General features: G+C 45.1%; 2 protein-coding genes across 8 annotated transcripts in view; both read right to left on the reverse strand.

The window, feature by feature from the left end:
- ccser2b (coiled-coil serine-rich protein 2b) overlaps positions 1–6,294 on the reverse strand; it is a 63,592-nt gene extending 57,298 nt beyond the window's left edge. For 6 of the 7 annotated variants that reach the window (XM_046872663.1, XM_046872661.1, XM_046872662.1 and 3 more), the window contains exon 1: positions 6,093–6,294. The gene's annotated coding sequence lies outside the window, so the exon portion shown is untranslated. Of the gene's footprint in view, positions 1–2,618; positions 2,657–6,092 lie in introns of those variants that run through there. The other variant, XM_046872659.1, reaches the window with a different exon arrangement.
- Positions 6,295–6,659: 365 nt separating this feature from the next.
- si:ch211-207i20.2 (uncharacterized protein LOC568537 homolog) lies at positions 6,660–18,159 on the reverse strand. The gene is made up of 5 exons (XM_046872683.1): positions 17,500–18,159; positions 16,901–17,069; positions 12,138–12,196; positions 11,124–11,226; positions 6,660–7,836 (listed from the first exon to the last, which is right to left on the reverse strand). The coding sequence occupies exons 1-5, from the start codon at positions 17,689–17,691 to the stop codon at positions 6,833–6,835; spliced, it is 1,527 nt and encodes a 508-aa protein (XP_046728639.1). The 5' UTR covers positions 17,692–18,159; the 3' UTR covers positions 6,660–6,832.
- Positions 18,160–18,264: the final 105 nt, after the last annotated feature.

An 18,264-nucleotide genomic window follows, 5' to 3' on the forward strand; every position in this document is an offset into this window, starting at 1 on the left:
AAGCACTTAACGCTCTCACGCCACAGTATCTGAGTGAACTTCTGTACCAGGATGATCCTTCACACATACTTAGATCAAAAGGTGCAAGCTATTTGTTGGTACCTCAAATAATGAAGACTCCAGCAGGGGGCAGATGTTTCTCGTATAAACCCCACAGTTATCGAACAACCTTCCAATCAGTGTTCGGGACTCAGACACAGTCTCAGTGTTCAAGTCGAGGCTGAAAACGTATTTATTTAGTGGAGTCTTTAGTCAGTAGGAGTTTGTGAGGTAAAGGAGCAGAGTTTACTCTGGTTTGTTAATAGAGGAGTAGGCAGATCTTTTGATTTTCTCTTTTAGTTATGGGGTAATAGCTAGTTTTGCTGGAGTCCCTGCCGGTATTCTGAACAAACTGTACAATGTCTTTACTATTACAAGTCAAGAGCATAATAATCTGTGTTCTTTTTCTTACAATCCACTCTCATTTGTCTCCATCTGTACCGGTTATTCCTCTTTTACCATTAATAGTTTCGCCCCTGGACTTGCCTGATCCATCCTGATGTTCTTATCCTGCTTGGAGCATAAAATTACTCACTTCTGCTGAAGAGGTCTCCATGTGGACACTCTACAGTTCATTAGTGAGTTTACTGTGGATGATACCACACTGATACCGAAAAGATAGTTGTGGGTGTTCTGATCTGTGGATCACCTAAAGACAGCAATCTTCATCATTGACCCTGACCTGAGAAATAACACTGAAATTCTATATCTGGACTTTGCTATTTTGTGACAGACTATTGTTAAATTTTTCAATCAAACCAAATTGAATTTTGTTGTAAAGGTCCAGAAACACCCACTGACTGCTGGAAATGTGTTTATTTTGGCGAAAAAACCCAGGTTTGGGACTAAGTGTATTTTAGTGTGGACCTCTCCAGATGAAGTAATGTAATGTGAGTGGTACAGTGAGACGGATTCACTGTGAGTAAAGGATTCACTGTGTGTAGCAGAACAAAGCTGAAACAGCCATTATCTAACCATCACCACTGCATGGCACGACAACTGCATTACAACTCAGGTCTGAACATTTCTATCCGATTCGGATTTACAGACAAAGAAAACCAAATAAACCACAAAAATGTACCCAATCTTATCGTCCCTACATTGGCTTCTGGTTAAGTTTTGAATAGACTACAAACTACTGCTACTCACTTATAAAGCACTAAATGGTTTATCTCCATGTTTCTCTCCAGTCTTCTAACACGCTACAATCCGTCACGCTCCCTGAGATCTCAAAACTCTGGGCTTCTAGTATTTTCTAGAATAGCAAAGTCCACTAAAGGTGGTAGAGCATTTTTACATTTAGCTCCTAAACTCTGGAATAGTCTTCCTGACAGTGTTCGGGGCTCAGACACACTCTCCCAGTTTAAGTGTAGATTAAAGACGCATGTTTTTAGAGAGTTCTACACATAACACACATCACATCATAACCTTGTGCTCCAGAACATCTGATCACATGCACATTATCAACTTGTGCTGTTAATATCATGAACAGCAGCTACGCTAATTCCTCTCCACTGCTTCTCTTTCTCTCCCCATCCTGAGGCTTCCTGAGGTTGCTCCAGCTCCAGTCACGTCCCACCTCATGAAGATTATGGACTTTAAAGAAGTAGATGCCGAACTCACAAACATCCCGAACCATCTAGAGACGTACCAGCGCCAATTGGATCCCACTGCATGTGTGGAGTTTTGACATTGGACCTCCTGGAGTGTTTAAAGGCTCTGGCATGGAGAAGCTGATGCTGGATCTGTGATGATCACAAATGTTGAGCTCAGTAGCTCCTACTTTTATACCAAAGACTGTAGAAAGAACATTTACTCATTATCTTATACTCCAGTGCTCATGTTAGTTCTCACTCTACAGTGTTCTGTATTGTTGAAAGATTTATGATCAAACTCTTGATGTCACCCAAATGAGGATGGGTTCCCCTTTTGAGTCTGGTTCCTCTCAAGGTTTCTTCCTCATAACATCTAAGGGAGTTTTCCTTGCCAGAGTCACCATGGTGCTCATCAGGGATAAACACACACCAGTCACCTTCACTGTTGATTTCTGTAAAGCTGCTTTGAGACAATGTCTGTTGTGAAAAGCGCAATAGAAATAAACTTGACTTGACAACAAAGTCTTTTTAAGGCATTAAAAATTGCTTGTTGACGTTTTTGTTCATGTAACCGTAAAAAAAAACTATGACTATTACACTTTAATTCAAGTGCAATGTACATATACATACATGTCTCTATGGCAACACATTTGAACATCTCTTTAAGCATGTAGCGTGTTCCTCGGGGAACTGACCAAGACCCGAACCCCAAATATTTATTTACTGTTTAAACTAAAACACAGTGTAATATTCAACTTTATAACCACATAATATCAGGATCAGAGTGGATAATTATCACTTTACACATCTAATTACTTTTACCACATTAACAATTAAACTTTTCAGGCTTACTGACATCAAACATGAGACACCTTTTATATCAAATCCAGCAGAGTGAAAAATCTTTTCAGTAACCGGATCTAATAAAACGTCTCTGAAGAAAAGTAAACCTACACACTGAAAGAAAAAAAGTAATGTACTGACCTCCTGTGTCTTGAAAGTGTGTGTAGTGTGTTTGTGTGTGTGTGTGTGTGTGTGTTGAGGACAGTGTTTACTGCACAAATTTAACGAAAACAGAGACACACCTGCATCCTGCCTGAACTCATTTGACTAAGGTGTGCTCTTCTGTTTGTCTCTAGAGTAAAACCACAGACACACCCGAGTACTAAATAACACACACACACACACACACACACACACACACACACACACACACACACACAGTGAAGAGAGAAATCCATAGGAGAAAGTTGTAGTTAATTCTGATGAAGAAACACTACAGGATTGAGAGATGAATGTGATGATCAGTTCTGTGTGAAGAATGTTGTAAAGTACAAAAACTTTCAGAAATATATTTAAGCTGTTTATTTCTTTTTCTTTAACAAGACACCAGGCAGTTCTACTCATGAAGGTCTCTCCCAGGCAAAGATCTCAAAGCAGATTGGGTTCTTCAAGATTTTCTAAAGAAGAATAAAGAAACATGAGATGTTGAGAAGTGTAGTGCAGTGGTCAGCCAAGGAAACTTAATGCAGCAGATGAAAGGCATATCATGCTCTAACCGCACCCTCCATCCGCACTGATCCAACCGCATCCTCCTCCCGCACGGCTCCTCCCACACCCTCCACCCGCACTGCTCTATCCACACCCTCCGCCCGTACTGCTCTATCCACACCCTCCACCCGCACTGCTCCTCCCACCCTCCACCTGCACTGCTCCTCCCACACCCTCCACCCGCACTGCTCTATCCACACCCTCCACCCACACTGCTCCTCCCACACCCTCCACCCGCACTGCTCTATCCACACCCTCCACCCGCACTGCTCCTCCCACACCCTCCACCCGCACTGCTCCTCCCACACCTCCACCCGCTGCTCCTCCCACACCCTCCACCCGCACTGCTCTATCCACACCCTCCACCCGCACTGCTCCTCCCACACCCTCCACCCGCACTGCTCTGGCCACACCCTCCAACCACACCCTCCACGCGCACTGCTCTAGCCACACCCTCCAACCACACCCTCCACCCGCTGCTCCTCCCACACCATCCACCCGCTGCTCCTCCCACACCTCCACCCGCACTGCTCTATCCACACCTCCACCCGCACTGCTCCTCCCACACCTCCACCTGCACTGCTCTAGCCACACCCTCCACCCACACCCTACACCCGCACTGCTCCTCCCACACCCTCTTCCCACATACTCCACCCACACTCTCAATTTTTTATGTAGGTAGAAGATTTTGACTTTAAAAGTTTTACTATTCCTCTTGGTAAATGAAATTAAGTCATTATAAATGGTAAGAAGGTTTCTCTTAATTTTGCTATCCTCCTCCCACACCCTCCACTGCACTGCCCTAAGCACACCCTCCAAGCACACCCTCCACCAACACCCTCCGCCCGCACTGCTCCACCCACCCACTCCACCAGCACTGTTCCACCCACCCACTCCACCAGCATTGTTCCACCCACCCACTCCACCAGCACTGTTCCAACCGCATCCTTCTCCCACACCCTCCACCCGCACTGCTCCTCCCACACCTCCACCCGCACTGCTCCACCCACACTGCTCCACCCACACTGCTCCAACCGCATCCTCCATCCGCACTGCTCCTCCCACACCCTCCTCCCGCACAGCTCTATCCGCACTCTCCATCCGCACTGCTCAAACCGCATCCTCCTCCGCACAGCTCCTCCCACACCCTCCAACCGCATTCTCCTCCCACACCCTCCACCCACACTGCACTGCATCCTCCTCCCACACCCTCCACCTGCACTGCACCGCATCCTCCTCCCACACCTCCACCCACACTGCACTGCATCCTCCTCCCACACTGCACAGTATCCTCCTCCCACACCTCCACCTGCACTGCACCGCATCCTCCTCCCACCCTCCACCTGCACCTCCACCCGCACTGCTCTAAGCACACCCTCCAAGCACACCCTTCACCAACACCCTCCGCCCGCACTCACTCCACCCGCACTGTTCCAACCGCATCCTCCTCCCACACCCTCCACCTGCACTGCTTCAACCGCATCCTCCTCCTACACCCCCAACCCGCACTGCTATAACCGCACCCTCCACCCGCACTGCTCCTCCCGCACAGCTCTAACTGCACCCTCCATCCGCACTGCTCCAACCGCATCCTCCTCCCACCCTCCACCCGCTGCTCCTCCCACACCCTCCACCGCACTGCTCTAACCGCACCTCCATCCACACTGCTCCTCCGACACCCTCCTCCCGCACAGCTCTAACCGCACCCTCCATCCGCACTGCTCAAACCGCATCATCCTCCCGCACAGCTCCTCCCACACCCTCCAACTGCATCCTCCTCCCACACCCTTCACCAGCACTGCTCCTCTCACACCCTCCACCCACACTGCTCCACCCACACTGCTCCTCCCACACCCTCCTCCCACACAGCTCCAACCACACCCTCTATCCGCACTGCTCCAACTGCATCCTCCTTCCGCACGGCTCCTCCCACACCCTCCAACTGCATCCTCCTCCCACACCCTCCAACCGCACTGCTCTAACCGCACCCTCCATCTGCACTGCTACAACCGCATCCTCCACCCGCACTTTTAAAACTTTAAAAGTTTTTACTATTCCTCTTGGCAAATTAAATTAAAGTCATTATAAATGGTAAGAAGGTTTCTCTTAATTTTGCTATTTCAGCACTTTTAGGAGACTGCTTTTCCCATATCTTCAGAGTTTTTAGCTCCTTACAGATCCTCAGTAAGACGACACACTGGGATTTACTGACTCATCTTCTTCATTATAGAGAGGAGAGGCTGTGAGAGGAGCGCGTGTTTATAGCTGCTATAAAGTCAGAGCACGACCTCGATTCCTGAAGTCCAGGAAATGTTATAATGGATAAAAAAAGATGTTTAATTAAATAAAAATAAAATGTTTACTTCAAAATAAAAAAACTAAACTGTGCTTTTTGGCCGTATTTACTTTCTATTCTTAATAAATAGCTTAGTTTTTTTACGATAATTAAATTATGATGATGCAATTAATATGTAAATGAGCAACTAACGTCACGATGAGACTACTTCTCTTTGTACGCATGCGTGAGCTGCTAAATCTCTTTAGGGTAACATTAACGTCAGTCCTGCGATGTGACACAGCAATTTCACAATCAGATTCATCATCAGTGTCTCATCAACAGCTAACAAGCGCTTTAACATGGAACAAGACTTTGTAAACTGCTATACAGCGCTAATAACGCGTTAATAACTGAGGAGTTCACTCTATCATGCTAATAATGCTAACTCTTCCAGCTTAGCTCTCAGCTAGCTACTGTCCTAATGTAAACAAGGTGCGGATTAGCTTTAACAAACCAACACACACACACACACACACACACACACACACACACACACACACTCACTCACTCCTGTACAGGGTGTGTCTCTAAAGCCGGGACAGAGAGACAGGTATAAGGACATGTCTCACCTTCACTCGGTGACTCGGCGGAAATTCTCCGCAGCGGTGGTGTGACTGCAGCACAAGCCGGTCCTTTAGCCTCTATAGAACCCTTTATATATGATTACATTCTTTTATTACTATTATTATTATTATTATTTATAGATAAATATTCCTGCTCTGGTGCGCGCGCTGAGCTCCAGCCGTATGACTGAGGAGTGATTTTTTTTTATCCCCCGAATCAGAGCACAGCTGATGGTGACGTCATTCGTCGCAGCTCTACAGCGCCTCCTGCTACAGCTCGGAGTAATGACACGCTGGAACAGGGGCCGAGCACATCCCTGCATAAATCTAATGATTACAAAACCAAATCATTAAAATTAATACATTTTAGAGAAATTGTAACCTGAAGGTTTGACCGTTTCTTTTAATCATTGATTTATTTAAGACAATTGTAATTATTAGAATGGGAGACATTGCATTAAATTTTATTTTACCTTAAAATTCCCCCCCCCACATACATACAGTGGAAAGAAGCTTCATACAGCATATTGCACAGTGTAGTCACATATTAGACCAGAAAAGACTACACATGACTGTAGGGTCAGAAAAGTTTTTATTAGTTGAGCTGTATCGTGTTTATTGGAGAATTCCAACACGTTCGAGTCTTGAGAAGGATCCCAGAAGCAATAAAGTTGAAATAAGGTGAAATAAAGTGACCAGCTTTTTTTCTTTTGTAAACGTCGTTATATTTAAAGCAGAAGCGGCGACTACATTGACGCGTACACACACTTGTGCATTTTGAGATTGCGTGGATCGGAGTAGCGTTTTCCACACTTGTCACATATGTACTGTTTGCCCCCCCCGTGGATGTGGCGCTTGTGTGTGCGCAGGTGACTACCCTGACTGAAGCATTTCCCACAAACTTCACAGCTGTATGGTTTCTCGCCCGTGTGTGTGCGTTCATGCAGCTTCAGGCTGTTGGTGTTGTTGAAGCGCTTGGTGCAGTAGCTACAGCCGTACGGTTTCAGGTCTGAATGCGTGCGGCTGTGAGAGACCAGGCTGCTCTGCTGGCTGAAGCTCTTTCCGCACTCTTTGCAGGTGAACGGCTTCTCGCCGGTATGAATGCGCTTATGGATCTTGAGGTTCACCGTGTGGCGGAACGTCTTCCCGCACAGGTCGCAGGAGTATGGCCGCAGATCCGTGTGAATGCGCTCGTGGTTGCGCAGGTTCACCAGGTGTCTAAAGGCTCGTCCACATTCCATGCAAGAGTGCGGCTTCTGGCCGGTGTGGATGAGCTGGTGCGTGATCAGCGTCTTCGCTCGGGTGAAGCTCTTGCCACAGACGGCACAAGGGAAGTTCTTCTGACCCGTGTGAGTGTGCTGGTGCCGGGTCAGGTTTTGCGAAATGCTGAACTTCTTGCCACAAACGTCACAGACGAAGGGCTTCTCACCGCTGTGCACGGCCGCATGCGTCCTAAGGTGTGCCGCCTTCCCGAAGCATTTACCGCACTCTTCGCATCGAAATGATTTTTCTGCGGTGTGAACGCGTTGGTGATCTACCAAGCTCTGCTTGTGAGAGAAGTTTTTTTCACAGAGCACGCAGCTGAACGGTTTCTCTCCACTATGAACCTGCTGGTGTGACCTGAGGCCGCTCCTGGACAGAAACGTTCTACCACACACACTACAAACAAACGAATGTTCACCAAAGCTACAGGATCCCTGATGATCTTCTCCGAGCTCTGCTTCAGTTCTCACTTCCTCAGACGACACGTCTAGGTGATATGTAAAAACATAGACAGACTTGTGTTTTATTTCATTATAAAAAAAACAACAAACTTATCTATACAGCATTTACTTTATTCTTTATTCTTCTTCTTCTTCTTCTTCGGCTGCTCCCATTAGGGGTCGCCACAGCAGATCATCCGTCTCCATACCACCCTGTCCTCTACATCTGCCTCTTTCACACCAACTACCTGCATGTCTTCCCTCACCACATCCATGAACCTCCTCCTTGGCCTTCCTCTTTTCCTCCTACCTGGTGGCTCCATCCTCAGCATTCTTCTACCAATATAATTCATGTCCCTCCTCTGCACATGTCCAAACCATCTCAATCTCGCCTCCTCACCTTGTCACCAAAACATCCTACATGCGCTGTCCTCTAATAAACTCATTTCTAATCTTGTCCATCCTTGTCACTCCCAACGAAAACCTTAACATCTTCAGCTCTGCTACCTCCAGCTCCGCCTCCTGTCTTTTACTCAATGCCACTGTCTCTAATCCATACAACATCGCAGGTCTCACCACAGTCCTATAAACTTTCCTTTCATTCTTGCAGATACCCTACTATCACAAATCACTCCTGTCACTCTTCTCCACCCACTCCACCCTGCCTGCACTCTTTCTTTACTTCTAACACACTCTCCATTACTTTGCACTGTTGACCCCAGGTACCTGAACTCCTCCACCTTCTCCACCTCTTCTCCTGCAACCGCATCACCCACTGCCCTCCCTCTCATTCACACACATGTACTCTGTCTTACTCCTACTGACTTTCATTCCCCTTCTCTCCAGCGCATATCTCCACCTCTCCAGGCTCTTCTCAACCTGCTCCCTACTCACCACAAATCACAATATCATCGCAAACATCATAGTCCAGGGAGACTCCTGTCTGACCTCGTCCGTCAACCTGTCCATCACCACTGCAAACAGGAAAGGGCTCAGGGCCGATCCTTGATGCAGTCCAACCTTCACCCTGAACCAGTCTGTTGTACCTACTGCACACTTCACTGCTGTCACACTGTCCTCATACATGTCCTGCACCACCCTCACATACTTCTCTGACACACCTGACTTCCTCATACAATACCACAACTCCTCTCTTGGCACTCTGTCGACGCTTTCTAAATCCACAAATACACAATGCAATTCCTTCTGTCCTTCTCTATACTTCTCCATCAACATCCTCAAAGCAAATAAGGCATCTGTGGTGCTCTTCCTCGCATGAAACCATACTGTTGCTCACAGATGGTCACCTCTTCTCTCAGCCTGGCTTCCACTACTCTTTCCCATAACTTCATGGTGTGACTGATCAACTTAATTCCCCTGTAGTTACTGCAGGTCTGCACATCTCCTTTATGCTTAAAGATCGGTACCAGCACACTCCTTCATTCCTCAGGCATCTTCTCACCTTCCAAAATCCTGTTAAACAATCTGGTCAAAACTCCACTGCCATCTCTCCTAAACATCTCCACGCTTCTACCGGTATGTCATCTGGTCCAACCGACTTTCCACTCTTCATCCTCTTAATCGCTGCTCACTTCCTCCTTACTAATCCTATCTACATCCTGCTTCACCAACTCCACATCATCCAACCTTCTCTCTCTGATTTTCCTCATTCATCAGCTGCTCAAAATACTCCTCCACCTTCTCAACACACTCTCCTCACTAGTCAACACATTTCCTCTCCATCCTTTATTGCTCTAACTTGCAGTACATCCTTCCCAGCTCGGTCCCTCTGCCTGGCCAATCGGTATAAATCCTTTTCTCCTTCCTTAGTGTCCAACCTCATACAGCTCCTCATATGCCTTTTCCTTGGCTTTCGCCACATCCTCTTCACCTGCTGCCGCATCTCCTTGTACTCCTGCCTACTTTTCTCATCACTCTGTCTATCCCACTTGTTTTGCCAACCTCTTTCTCCTTATGCTCTCCTGCACTTCCTCATTCCACCACCACGTCTCCTTGTCTTGCTTTCTATTTCCAGATGTCACACCAAGTACTTTTCTAGCTGCCTCCTCATCACTCCTGCAGTAGTTGCCCAATCATCCAGCACCTCTTCAACACCACCGAGCCTCTGTCTGACCTCTTCCCTGAACCTCACACTACACTCTTCCTCCTTAAGTTTCCACCATCTTATTCTTCTTTCAGTCCTCACTCTCCTCCTCCTCTTCTTCTTCGCCTCCAAAACCATCCTACAGACCACCATCCGATGCTGTCTAGCTACACTGTCCCCCGCCAAAACCTTACAGTCTCCAATCTCCTTCAGGTTGCATCTCCTGCATAGCACATAGTCCACCTGTGTGCACCTTCCTCCACTCTTATACGCCACCCTATGATCCTCCTTCTTCTTAAAATAAGTGTTCACCACTGCCATTTCCATCCTTTTAGCAAAATCTACCACCATCTGCCCTTCCACATTCCTCTCCTTAAAACCATACCTACCCATCACCTCCTCATCACCTCTGTTCCTTCACCTACATGCCCATTAAAGTCTGCCCCAATCACCAATCGTTCTTTCCTAGGTACACCATCTACCACTTCATCTAATTCACTCCAGAATCTTTCCTTCTCCTCCATCTCACAGCCAACTTGTGGAGCATAGGCACTGATGACATTTATCATCATCCCTTCAACTTCCACCTTCACGATCATCACCCTATCAGAAACTCTCTTCACCTCCACTACACTCTTACTGTACTCTTCCTTCAGAATCACCCCTACACCATTTCTCTTCCATCCACACCATGATAAAACAGTTTAAATCCACCTCCAATGTTCCTGGCCTTACTCCCTTTCCACTTGGTCTCCTGAACACACAGCATATCTACCTTTCTCCTCTCCATCATATCAGCTATCTCTCTCCCTTTACCCGTCCTAGTACCAACATTTAAAGTACCAACCCGAACCTCCACTCTCCTACACTGCTCCTTTCCCTGCCGTCTCTGTAGAAGTCTTCCTCCTCTCCTTCTCCTCCTTCGGCCAACAGTAGCCCAATTTCCACCGGTACCCTGTTGGCTAACGATACCTGTGGCGGTCGTTGTTAACCCGGGCCTCGACCGATCCGGTATGAAATTCTCATTTGTGATCCGCATATTTGATTTGGCACATGTTTTACGCTGGATGCCCTTCCTAACGCAACCCTCCACATTTCCCCGGGCTTGGGACCGGCGCTAAGAGTGCACTGGCTTGTGCAACCCTAATGGCTGGGTTCTTTATTATTATTATTACTACCACAAATAAATGTGCTTCGGTGTGTTTGAGGAGAAACTCTGAGAAATCTCACCTGAGATAATGGAGTTCAGGTTAATGTTCCCGAGTTCGTCTTTAATCGTCACAGCGAGTGTAAGAGGAGATTCAGGACGCTGAGGTTCCACCGGTTCTGCAGCCTGAGACAAACAATTACAGGCACATACACACTCACTGTTGTTGCTCAGCTACTCATCTCATGATCTGGAGAACATGGAGACTGCACACACACACACACGTGCACACACACACACATATGCACAAGCACACACAGAGGGTATGTCGCCAGTGAGCTCGTTGTGTGCATGAGAAAAAGCAGATGGTGATGGAAGAATATGTTCTCCTCATGATGTTTGTGTAAATATTTGCATGAACTTTATTTGAAGTGAAATATCTGATGAAGCAGTTGGATTTCTGAGAGGAACTGATATGACTGTTACAGATCCTGTAATCTACACACTTTACTTCTCTCTCATCTGTGGAACATTGTGTGGAGCTGAAACTGTTTATGACGTTACAGCATTTAGCAGATGTGCTGATCCTGAAACACATCCTCATGTAGATCTCAAGATCAGGGCTCTAGAACACCAACCAGAACTTTCAGTCAAAACCAATTCCTTTATTTCACTCAATTTAATGACAATAGAAAGAAAGAAAACGAGTCAACATGCATTTAAGGTATTTGGCAGAGATCCTTATCCAGAGCCACTCACATTTACCTCATTCATACAACTGACCAGCAATGAGCTTAAGGGCCTTGCTTAGGGGCCCGGGAGCAGCAGCCTGACCCTGGTGTGGCCTTCTGATCCTAAGTCCAATGCCTTAACCACTAGAACTCAGATCACGTCTTACTTGAATTACTAGGGTACACTCTTGTGGGTGTAAATGTGTGTGGGTGTGAATTTCATCATGTACACGAGAATGAAGATGACCAGTGTTCCTGGAACTTCAGTAAATTTGGTAGAAGATTTTGGTTCAGTTTGATTATGTTAATATTCTTATATACTTCACTAAAAGAGATGTTTTAATATTTACTTATAACATCACCTACCCCAAGTCTTCCTTGTCTCTCAGAGCTTCTACCACAGCCGTCATAGGAATGTTCCTCTTCTGAAATTTGAAGAAATACAATTATAAATCACTGAATGGAACTGATCAGAAACATGATACAGAGGGAAACTCTACTCAGCTGCTGGCTATTGTGTACATTTACACTGATCTAGTCAACATCCAGACCAAATCCCAGCCAGGAACCCTTTTCATGGGAACTCTAATGATGTAATAAGGCAAATTACAGCGTTACAGTGATTTACTGTTATAAAGACAGCTGCAGAAATAATACACTCCAGAGATCAGAATCTCACACACACACACACACACACACACGAGCACATACTCCAGACTGAACAGTAGCTCAAACTCAAATTCACAGTGGGCCAAAATAAAAACTGGGACTAAGTCACAGGCCAAACTCAATATTTATTAAAAAATTGACTGCAATTGTGCATGTTTTCCGTCTCTCCAGATGTGTAATGTTGAACCTTTTCATATGGAAACAAACTTTAGTTTTGCATTAACATTGAATCTGGAACAACCAAAGTTTAATATTATAAACACATGAGAAATTAAATTAGAAATAACACACATCAGTGGTATTTGTTTCTTATCTCTCTCTCTCTCTCTCTCTCGACTTTCGAATTCCTTTATAATGTAAAACGTTTTTTCACAGGCCAACAACAAAACCAAAAATTAATAATAATTTTCTTCAATTAAAAAAGGCAATCTTTCAAATCTTTTTTAAAGAGGTTGGACACTGAGGAAGGAGAAAAGGATTTGTAGCGATTGGCCAGGCAGAGGAACCGAGCTGTGAAGGATGTGTTGCAGGTTAGAGCAATAGAGGATGGAGATGGAAATGTGTTGACTAGTGAGGAGAGTGTGTTGAAAAGATGGAGGGAGTATTTTGAGCAGCTGATGAATGAGGAAAATGAGAGAGAGAAGGTTGGATGATGTTGAGTTAATAAAGCAGGAAGTGGATAGGATTAGTAAGGAGGAAGTGTGAGCAGTGATTAAGAGGATGAAGAGTGGAAAGTCGGTTGTACCAGATGACATACCGGTAGAAGCGTGGAGATGTTTAGGAGAGATGCAGTGGAGTTTTTAACCAGATTGTTTAACAAGATTCTGGAAGATGAGAGGACGCCTGAGGAATGGGGAAGGAGTGTGCTGGTACTGATCTTTAAGAATAAGGGAGATGTGCAGACCTGCAGTAACTACAGGGGAATAAAGTTGATCAGTCACACCATGAAGTTATGGGAAAGAGTAGTGGAAGCCAGGCTGAGAGAAGAGGTAACCATCTGTGAGCAGCAGTATGGTTTTTTGCAGAGGAAGATCACCACAGATGCATTATTTGCTTTGAGAATGTTGATGGAGAAGTATAGAGAAGGACAGAAGGAGCTGCATTGTGTGTTTGTGGATTTAGAGAAAGCCTACGACAGAGTGCCAAGAGAGGAGTTGTGGTATTGTATGAGGAAGTCAGGTGTGTCTGAGAAGTATGTGAGGGTGGTGCAGGACATGTATGAGGACAGTGTGACAGCAGTGAAGTGTGCAGTAGGAACGACAGACTGGTTCAGGGTGGAGATTGGACTGCATCAAGGATCGGCTCTGAGCCCTTTCCTGTTTGCAGTGGTGATGGACAGGTGGACGGACGAGGTCAGACAGGAGTCTCTGTGGACTATGATGTTTGTGAATGATATTGTGATTTGTGGTGAGAGTAGGGAGCAGGTGTTGAAGAGCCTGGAGAGGTGGAGATATGCGCTGGAGAGAAGGGGAATGAAAGTCAGTAGGAGTAAGACAGAGTACATGTGTGTGAATGAGAGGGAGGGCAGTGGAGGGGTGCGGTTGCAGGGAGAAGAGGTGGAGAAGGTGGAGGAGTTCAGGTACCTGGGGTCAACAGTGCAAAGTAATGGAGAGTGTGTTAGAGAAGTGAAGAAAAGAGTGCAGGCAGGGTGGAGTGGGTGGAGAAGAGTGACAGGAGTGATTTGTGATCGAAGAGTATCTGTGAGAGTGAAAGGGAAAGTTTATAGGACTGTGGTGAGACCTGAGATGATGTATGGATTAGAGACAGTGGCATTGAGTAAAAGACAGGAGGTGGAGCTGGAGGTAGCAGAGCTGAACATGTTAAGGTTTTCACTGAGAGTGATGACGATGGACAGGATTAGAAATGAGTTTATTAGAGGGACAGTTTTGGAGGCAAGTTCGACGTTTTGGAGACAAGGTGAGGGTATGGGCGTAAATCCCGGGGGGGACAGAGGGGACGGAGGGGACATGCGCCCCCATCCGAGGATTGTCCCCCCAAAAAAAGTTATTTAAAAACTATCGCACTCTATTGTGAAAAATATATGTATGTATACCTAAATAATTGTGCAAGTAGAAAAAAAACGCTAAAAATGCATTTAGAAACAGTTGAGTTCCCCCATCCCCTTCCTCACAGTGGTTTGACCCACTGCCTGCTTTCTCTGCATCTCACCTTCACTACACACGAGTCAGGTGTGTGTTCATCTCACCTTCTCTACACACGAGTCAGGTGTGTTCATCTCACCTTCACACACACACACACACACACACACACACACACACACGAGTCAGGTGTGCGGTTCATCTCACCTTCTCCACACACACACACACACACACACACACACACACAGAGTCAGGTGTGCGGTTCATCTCACCTTCTCACACACACACACACACACACACACACACACACACACACACACACACACACAGAGTCAGGTGTGCGGTTCATCTCACCTTCTCTACACACACACACACACACACACACACACACACACACACACACACACACACACAGAGTCAGGTGTGCGGTTCATCTCACCTTCTCACACACACACACACAGTCAGGTGTGTTCATCTCACCTTCTCTACACACACGAGTCAGGTGTGTGTTCATCTCACCTTCTACACACACACGAGTCAGGTGTGTTCATCTCACCTTCTACACACACACACACACGAGTCAGGATTTGCGGTTCATCTCACCTTCTCTACACACACGAGTCAGGTGTGCGGTTCATCTCACCTTCTCTACACACACGAGTCAGGTGTGCGGTTCATCTCACCTTCTCTACACACACGAGTCAGGTGTGTGTCTGCGGCTTAATTAATGTTCAACTCCATTAACTAGTGTATTTTATTCACTTTAAATAAAGCGATTCTCTTTAATGTAGTTGATTCAGACTCATTCATAAATTTGGGTGCACCAAAAATGCTGATTAATGATGTAATTTTCCATGAATCTGCTCTATTAGTGATTAAAATATCACTTATCTAGTGAACGTTAGCTTGTGTACATTAGCGTGTAGCATAGTGCACTGACACTAACACACCAAAGCTGTTTCCCATGCAGTGTTTTATTTGGGATGAATTGGTATAATGTTAATTTAACATTAAAGGCCACAATTAGAATATTGTTTATCTGTGCATTTACTAAATGAGCACTGTGCTACGTCTGAACTGACCCCAGTGTATTTTTTTTTTGTATAATTAATTTCTATTCTGTTCTTAAGTGTCTTAATTAATTTTAAACAAAATGTTAAACCTTTTTTAATTCCTTGTTTTGCTTTGTCCTTAACCCTGAGAAAAACTTTGAAAATAACCATAATGACGCAGTCTCCATGCTACAATAATAATGATAAAAGCAAAGTGTTTCACTGTGGGGACACTGTGTCTTTATAAGTACAAATTAAATGTATTATTTGTGTCCCCTTCAAAAATTGCTAATGAGAAATTTTATATTTATTGTCCCCCCTACTGTTAAATGAAATGTATGCCCATGGGTGAGGGAGGTGAGATTGAGATGGTTTGGACATGTACAGAGGAGGGACATGGGGTATATCAGTAGGAGAATGCTGAGGATGGAGCTACCAGGTAGGAGGAAAAGAGGAAGACCAAGGAGGAGGTTTATGGATGTGGTGAGGGAAGACATGCAGGTAGTTGGTGTGAAAGAGGCAGATGTAGAGGACAGGGGGTATGGAGACGGATGATCCGCTGTGGCGCCCCCTAATGGGAGCAGCCGAAAGCAGAAGAAGAAGGTGGTTGAAGTCAGATTCCTGCATCTCTTCTTATATGCAAGTGCATCATGTCTGGGGTTTAAGCTCTGAGCTGAGGAGATCCTGAAGATGATGAAGATGAAGATGTTCATCAGTGAGACTCCTGAATGGTGTTTTTTTCATCTTCATTAAAGAGAACAGTTACACACACACAGATATGTGCTGCTGAACACAGAGAGGATTTGAGCAGCTTGGGCACGGAGTTGGAGCAGTGTGTCGGGGAGGAAACATGGAAACTGTGCAGCACACTGACTTGACTGACTGACTTGAGCGTGTCTCACACTGGAGTTCAATCAGCTCCATTTGGCGGTTGGTTAGTGTGATTTCCTCGTCAACCACAAACGGATTACTGAGCGGCTCAAATCTGCATTTCTGGGCTTCAAAGTCGGTAAATCATCGGATAAATGCAGCGCTGAGTTTCTCAGCGTTCTCGACTGACGAGCCAACACACAAACAAAGCATTCTGTTATTTGTAGTATTAGTGGTGTATATGCTGTATACTGGCGGGCAGCTCTAATACACATTAGATTTGGCCCACGGGCCTGAGTTTGACACCCCTGCTGTAGTTTAAAGGTTTAAATAATTGAAAATGTTTAAGGTTGCAGAGGGGTGTGTGTGGGTGTGTGTGTGTGTGTGTGTGTGTGTGTGTGTACGTGTACACAATACAAGTGCAGCAGCAAATACACACCCGGTCCTTCAGCTGAGAGAATGTTCAGGATGCTTCCTGGCCGCTTTGCTCTTTTCCCTGAGAATGTTTTGCACTCCAGGTCCAGCAGGAATTTCTTGTCCTCTACAAGTCTGATGATTTTACCCAAAGCCTCGTTCCCTAAAACTTCCATAACTAATGCAAACTGTTTCTGCCAAAAAAACAAACAAAAACTTGATGTAATGAGTGTGTTTTAATGAAGACTTAAAGTCGCACATTAACTGATAAAACAGTCATAAAGTGAGGATGATGATGATATCTCTAAAAGAGAACTCTGATATCAAGGTGGAATTCTGGGATTATTTTTTTATCTCAGTCTTTAACCCTTTAATTCTAGACTTTGCCAGGTTCTGGATCAGAACATTGAAGAGTTAAAACATGGTGAGATTTCTGTGTTTTATGAATAAATAATGCTTTAATATTACAATATTTATTTAAATGAAATCTTTAAAATTTTCTACTAAAGAGTGTCGATCTCTGAAGAATCACCATTATGAGTCGGTTCGTTGAATCGGTTCAACTGATTAGCGGCCATTTTGGTGTACTGAACATCATTTTCCACATTACAGAGAAAGTCTTACCATTTTCTGCTCAGTTTCCGTCTGAACCACTTTCTTCAGCTTCTGTTTCTCGCCCAGTTCCTGAGGAAGCCGCAGGTTCAGGATGAATTCGGATCTTTCTCGGAGCAGTTTGCACATTTCCGCAACTACGGTGTGAATTAAAGCCTGTAGCACGGAGGCTAATCGAGTCTGTAGAACTACACACTGGGACATGACCTGCACTTAAACACTATATAAACTCTATTATTATTAAATAATCAACAATACAGAAAGATCTGTTTCTAAAGAGCTAATAAAAATACTCCAACCCCAACCTGGACTGGAAACACGTGGTCACGTGACCGTTTAGATCCGGGTTATACCTATCAAAATAAAGTTCAGAAAGTAAAAAAAAAAAATGGTTTATTTTAGGTTGTTTTATGAGTAAACATTGGCATGGTTGTTGCGACGCTTAAATACAGCGGTTCAATACAGAAAAATAAACGTTTATGTATTCGTTTATACAGTATTGTAAGTCTAGTTATCCTGTAAGTAGAATATTATCTCAAGTGTGACGTCACAGCTTGTGAAGTTTAAAGATCTGAAGTCTAATTTACACAAACAGCACCTGCGAAAGTGACATTTATTTCAACAGAACATCAGAGATCTACGATAATGTCGTCACTCATTTCTGCTGTCATCCATAGGAGGCGGGGCTAAGATCATGACTCAATAACACTTCTTCCATCAACCAATCAGCTTTCAGCAGGAATCCACAGGTTAATAAACAACACCTGAATGTTAGGT

Source organism: Silurus meridionalis, chromosome 18 (assembly GCF_014805685.1).
Source record: "Silurus meridionalis isolate SWU-2019-XX chromosome 18, ASM1480568v1, whole genome shotgun sequence".
In the NCBI taxonomy this organism is placed as follows: Eukaryota; Metazoa; Chordata; class Actinopteri; order Siluriformes; family Siluridae; genus Silurus; species Silurus meridionalis.

Coding starts and splice junctions, on each gene's coding strand:
- si:ch211-207i20.2 (XM_046872683.1), bottom strand. CDS start 17,691: ATGTCCCAGTGTGTAGTTCTACAGACTCGATTAGCCTCCGTGCTACAG. Junction 17,070..17,499: donor CGGAAACTGAGCAGAAAATG/GTAAGACTTTCT, acceptor TTTTTTTGGCAG/AAACAGTTTGCATTAGTTAT. Junction 7,837..11,123: donor CCTGAACTCCATTATCTCAG/GTGAGATTTCTC, acceptor CATATCACCTAG/ACGTGTCGTCTGAGGAAGTG.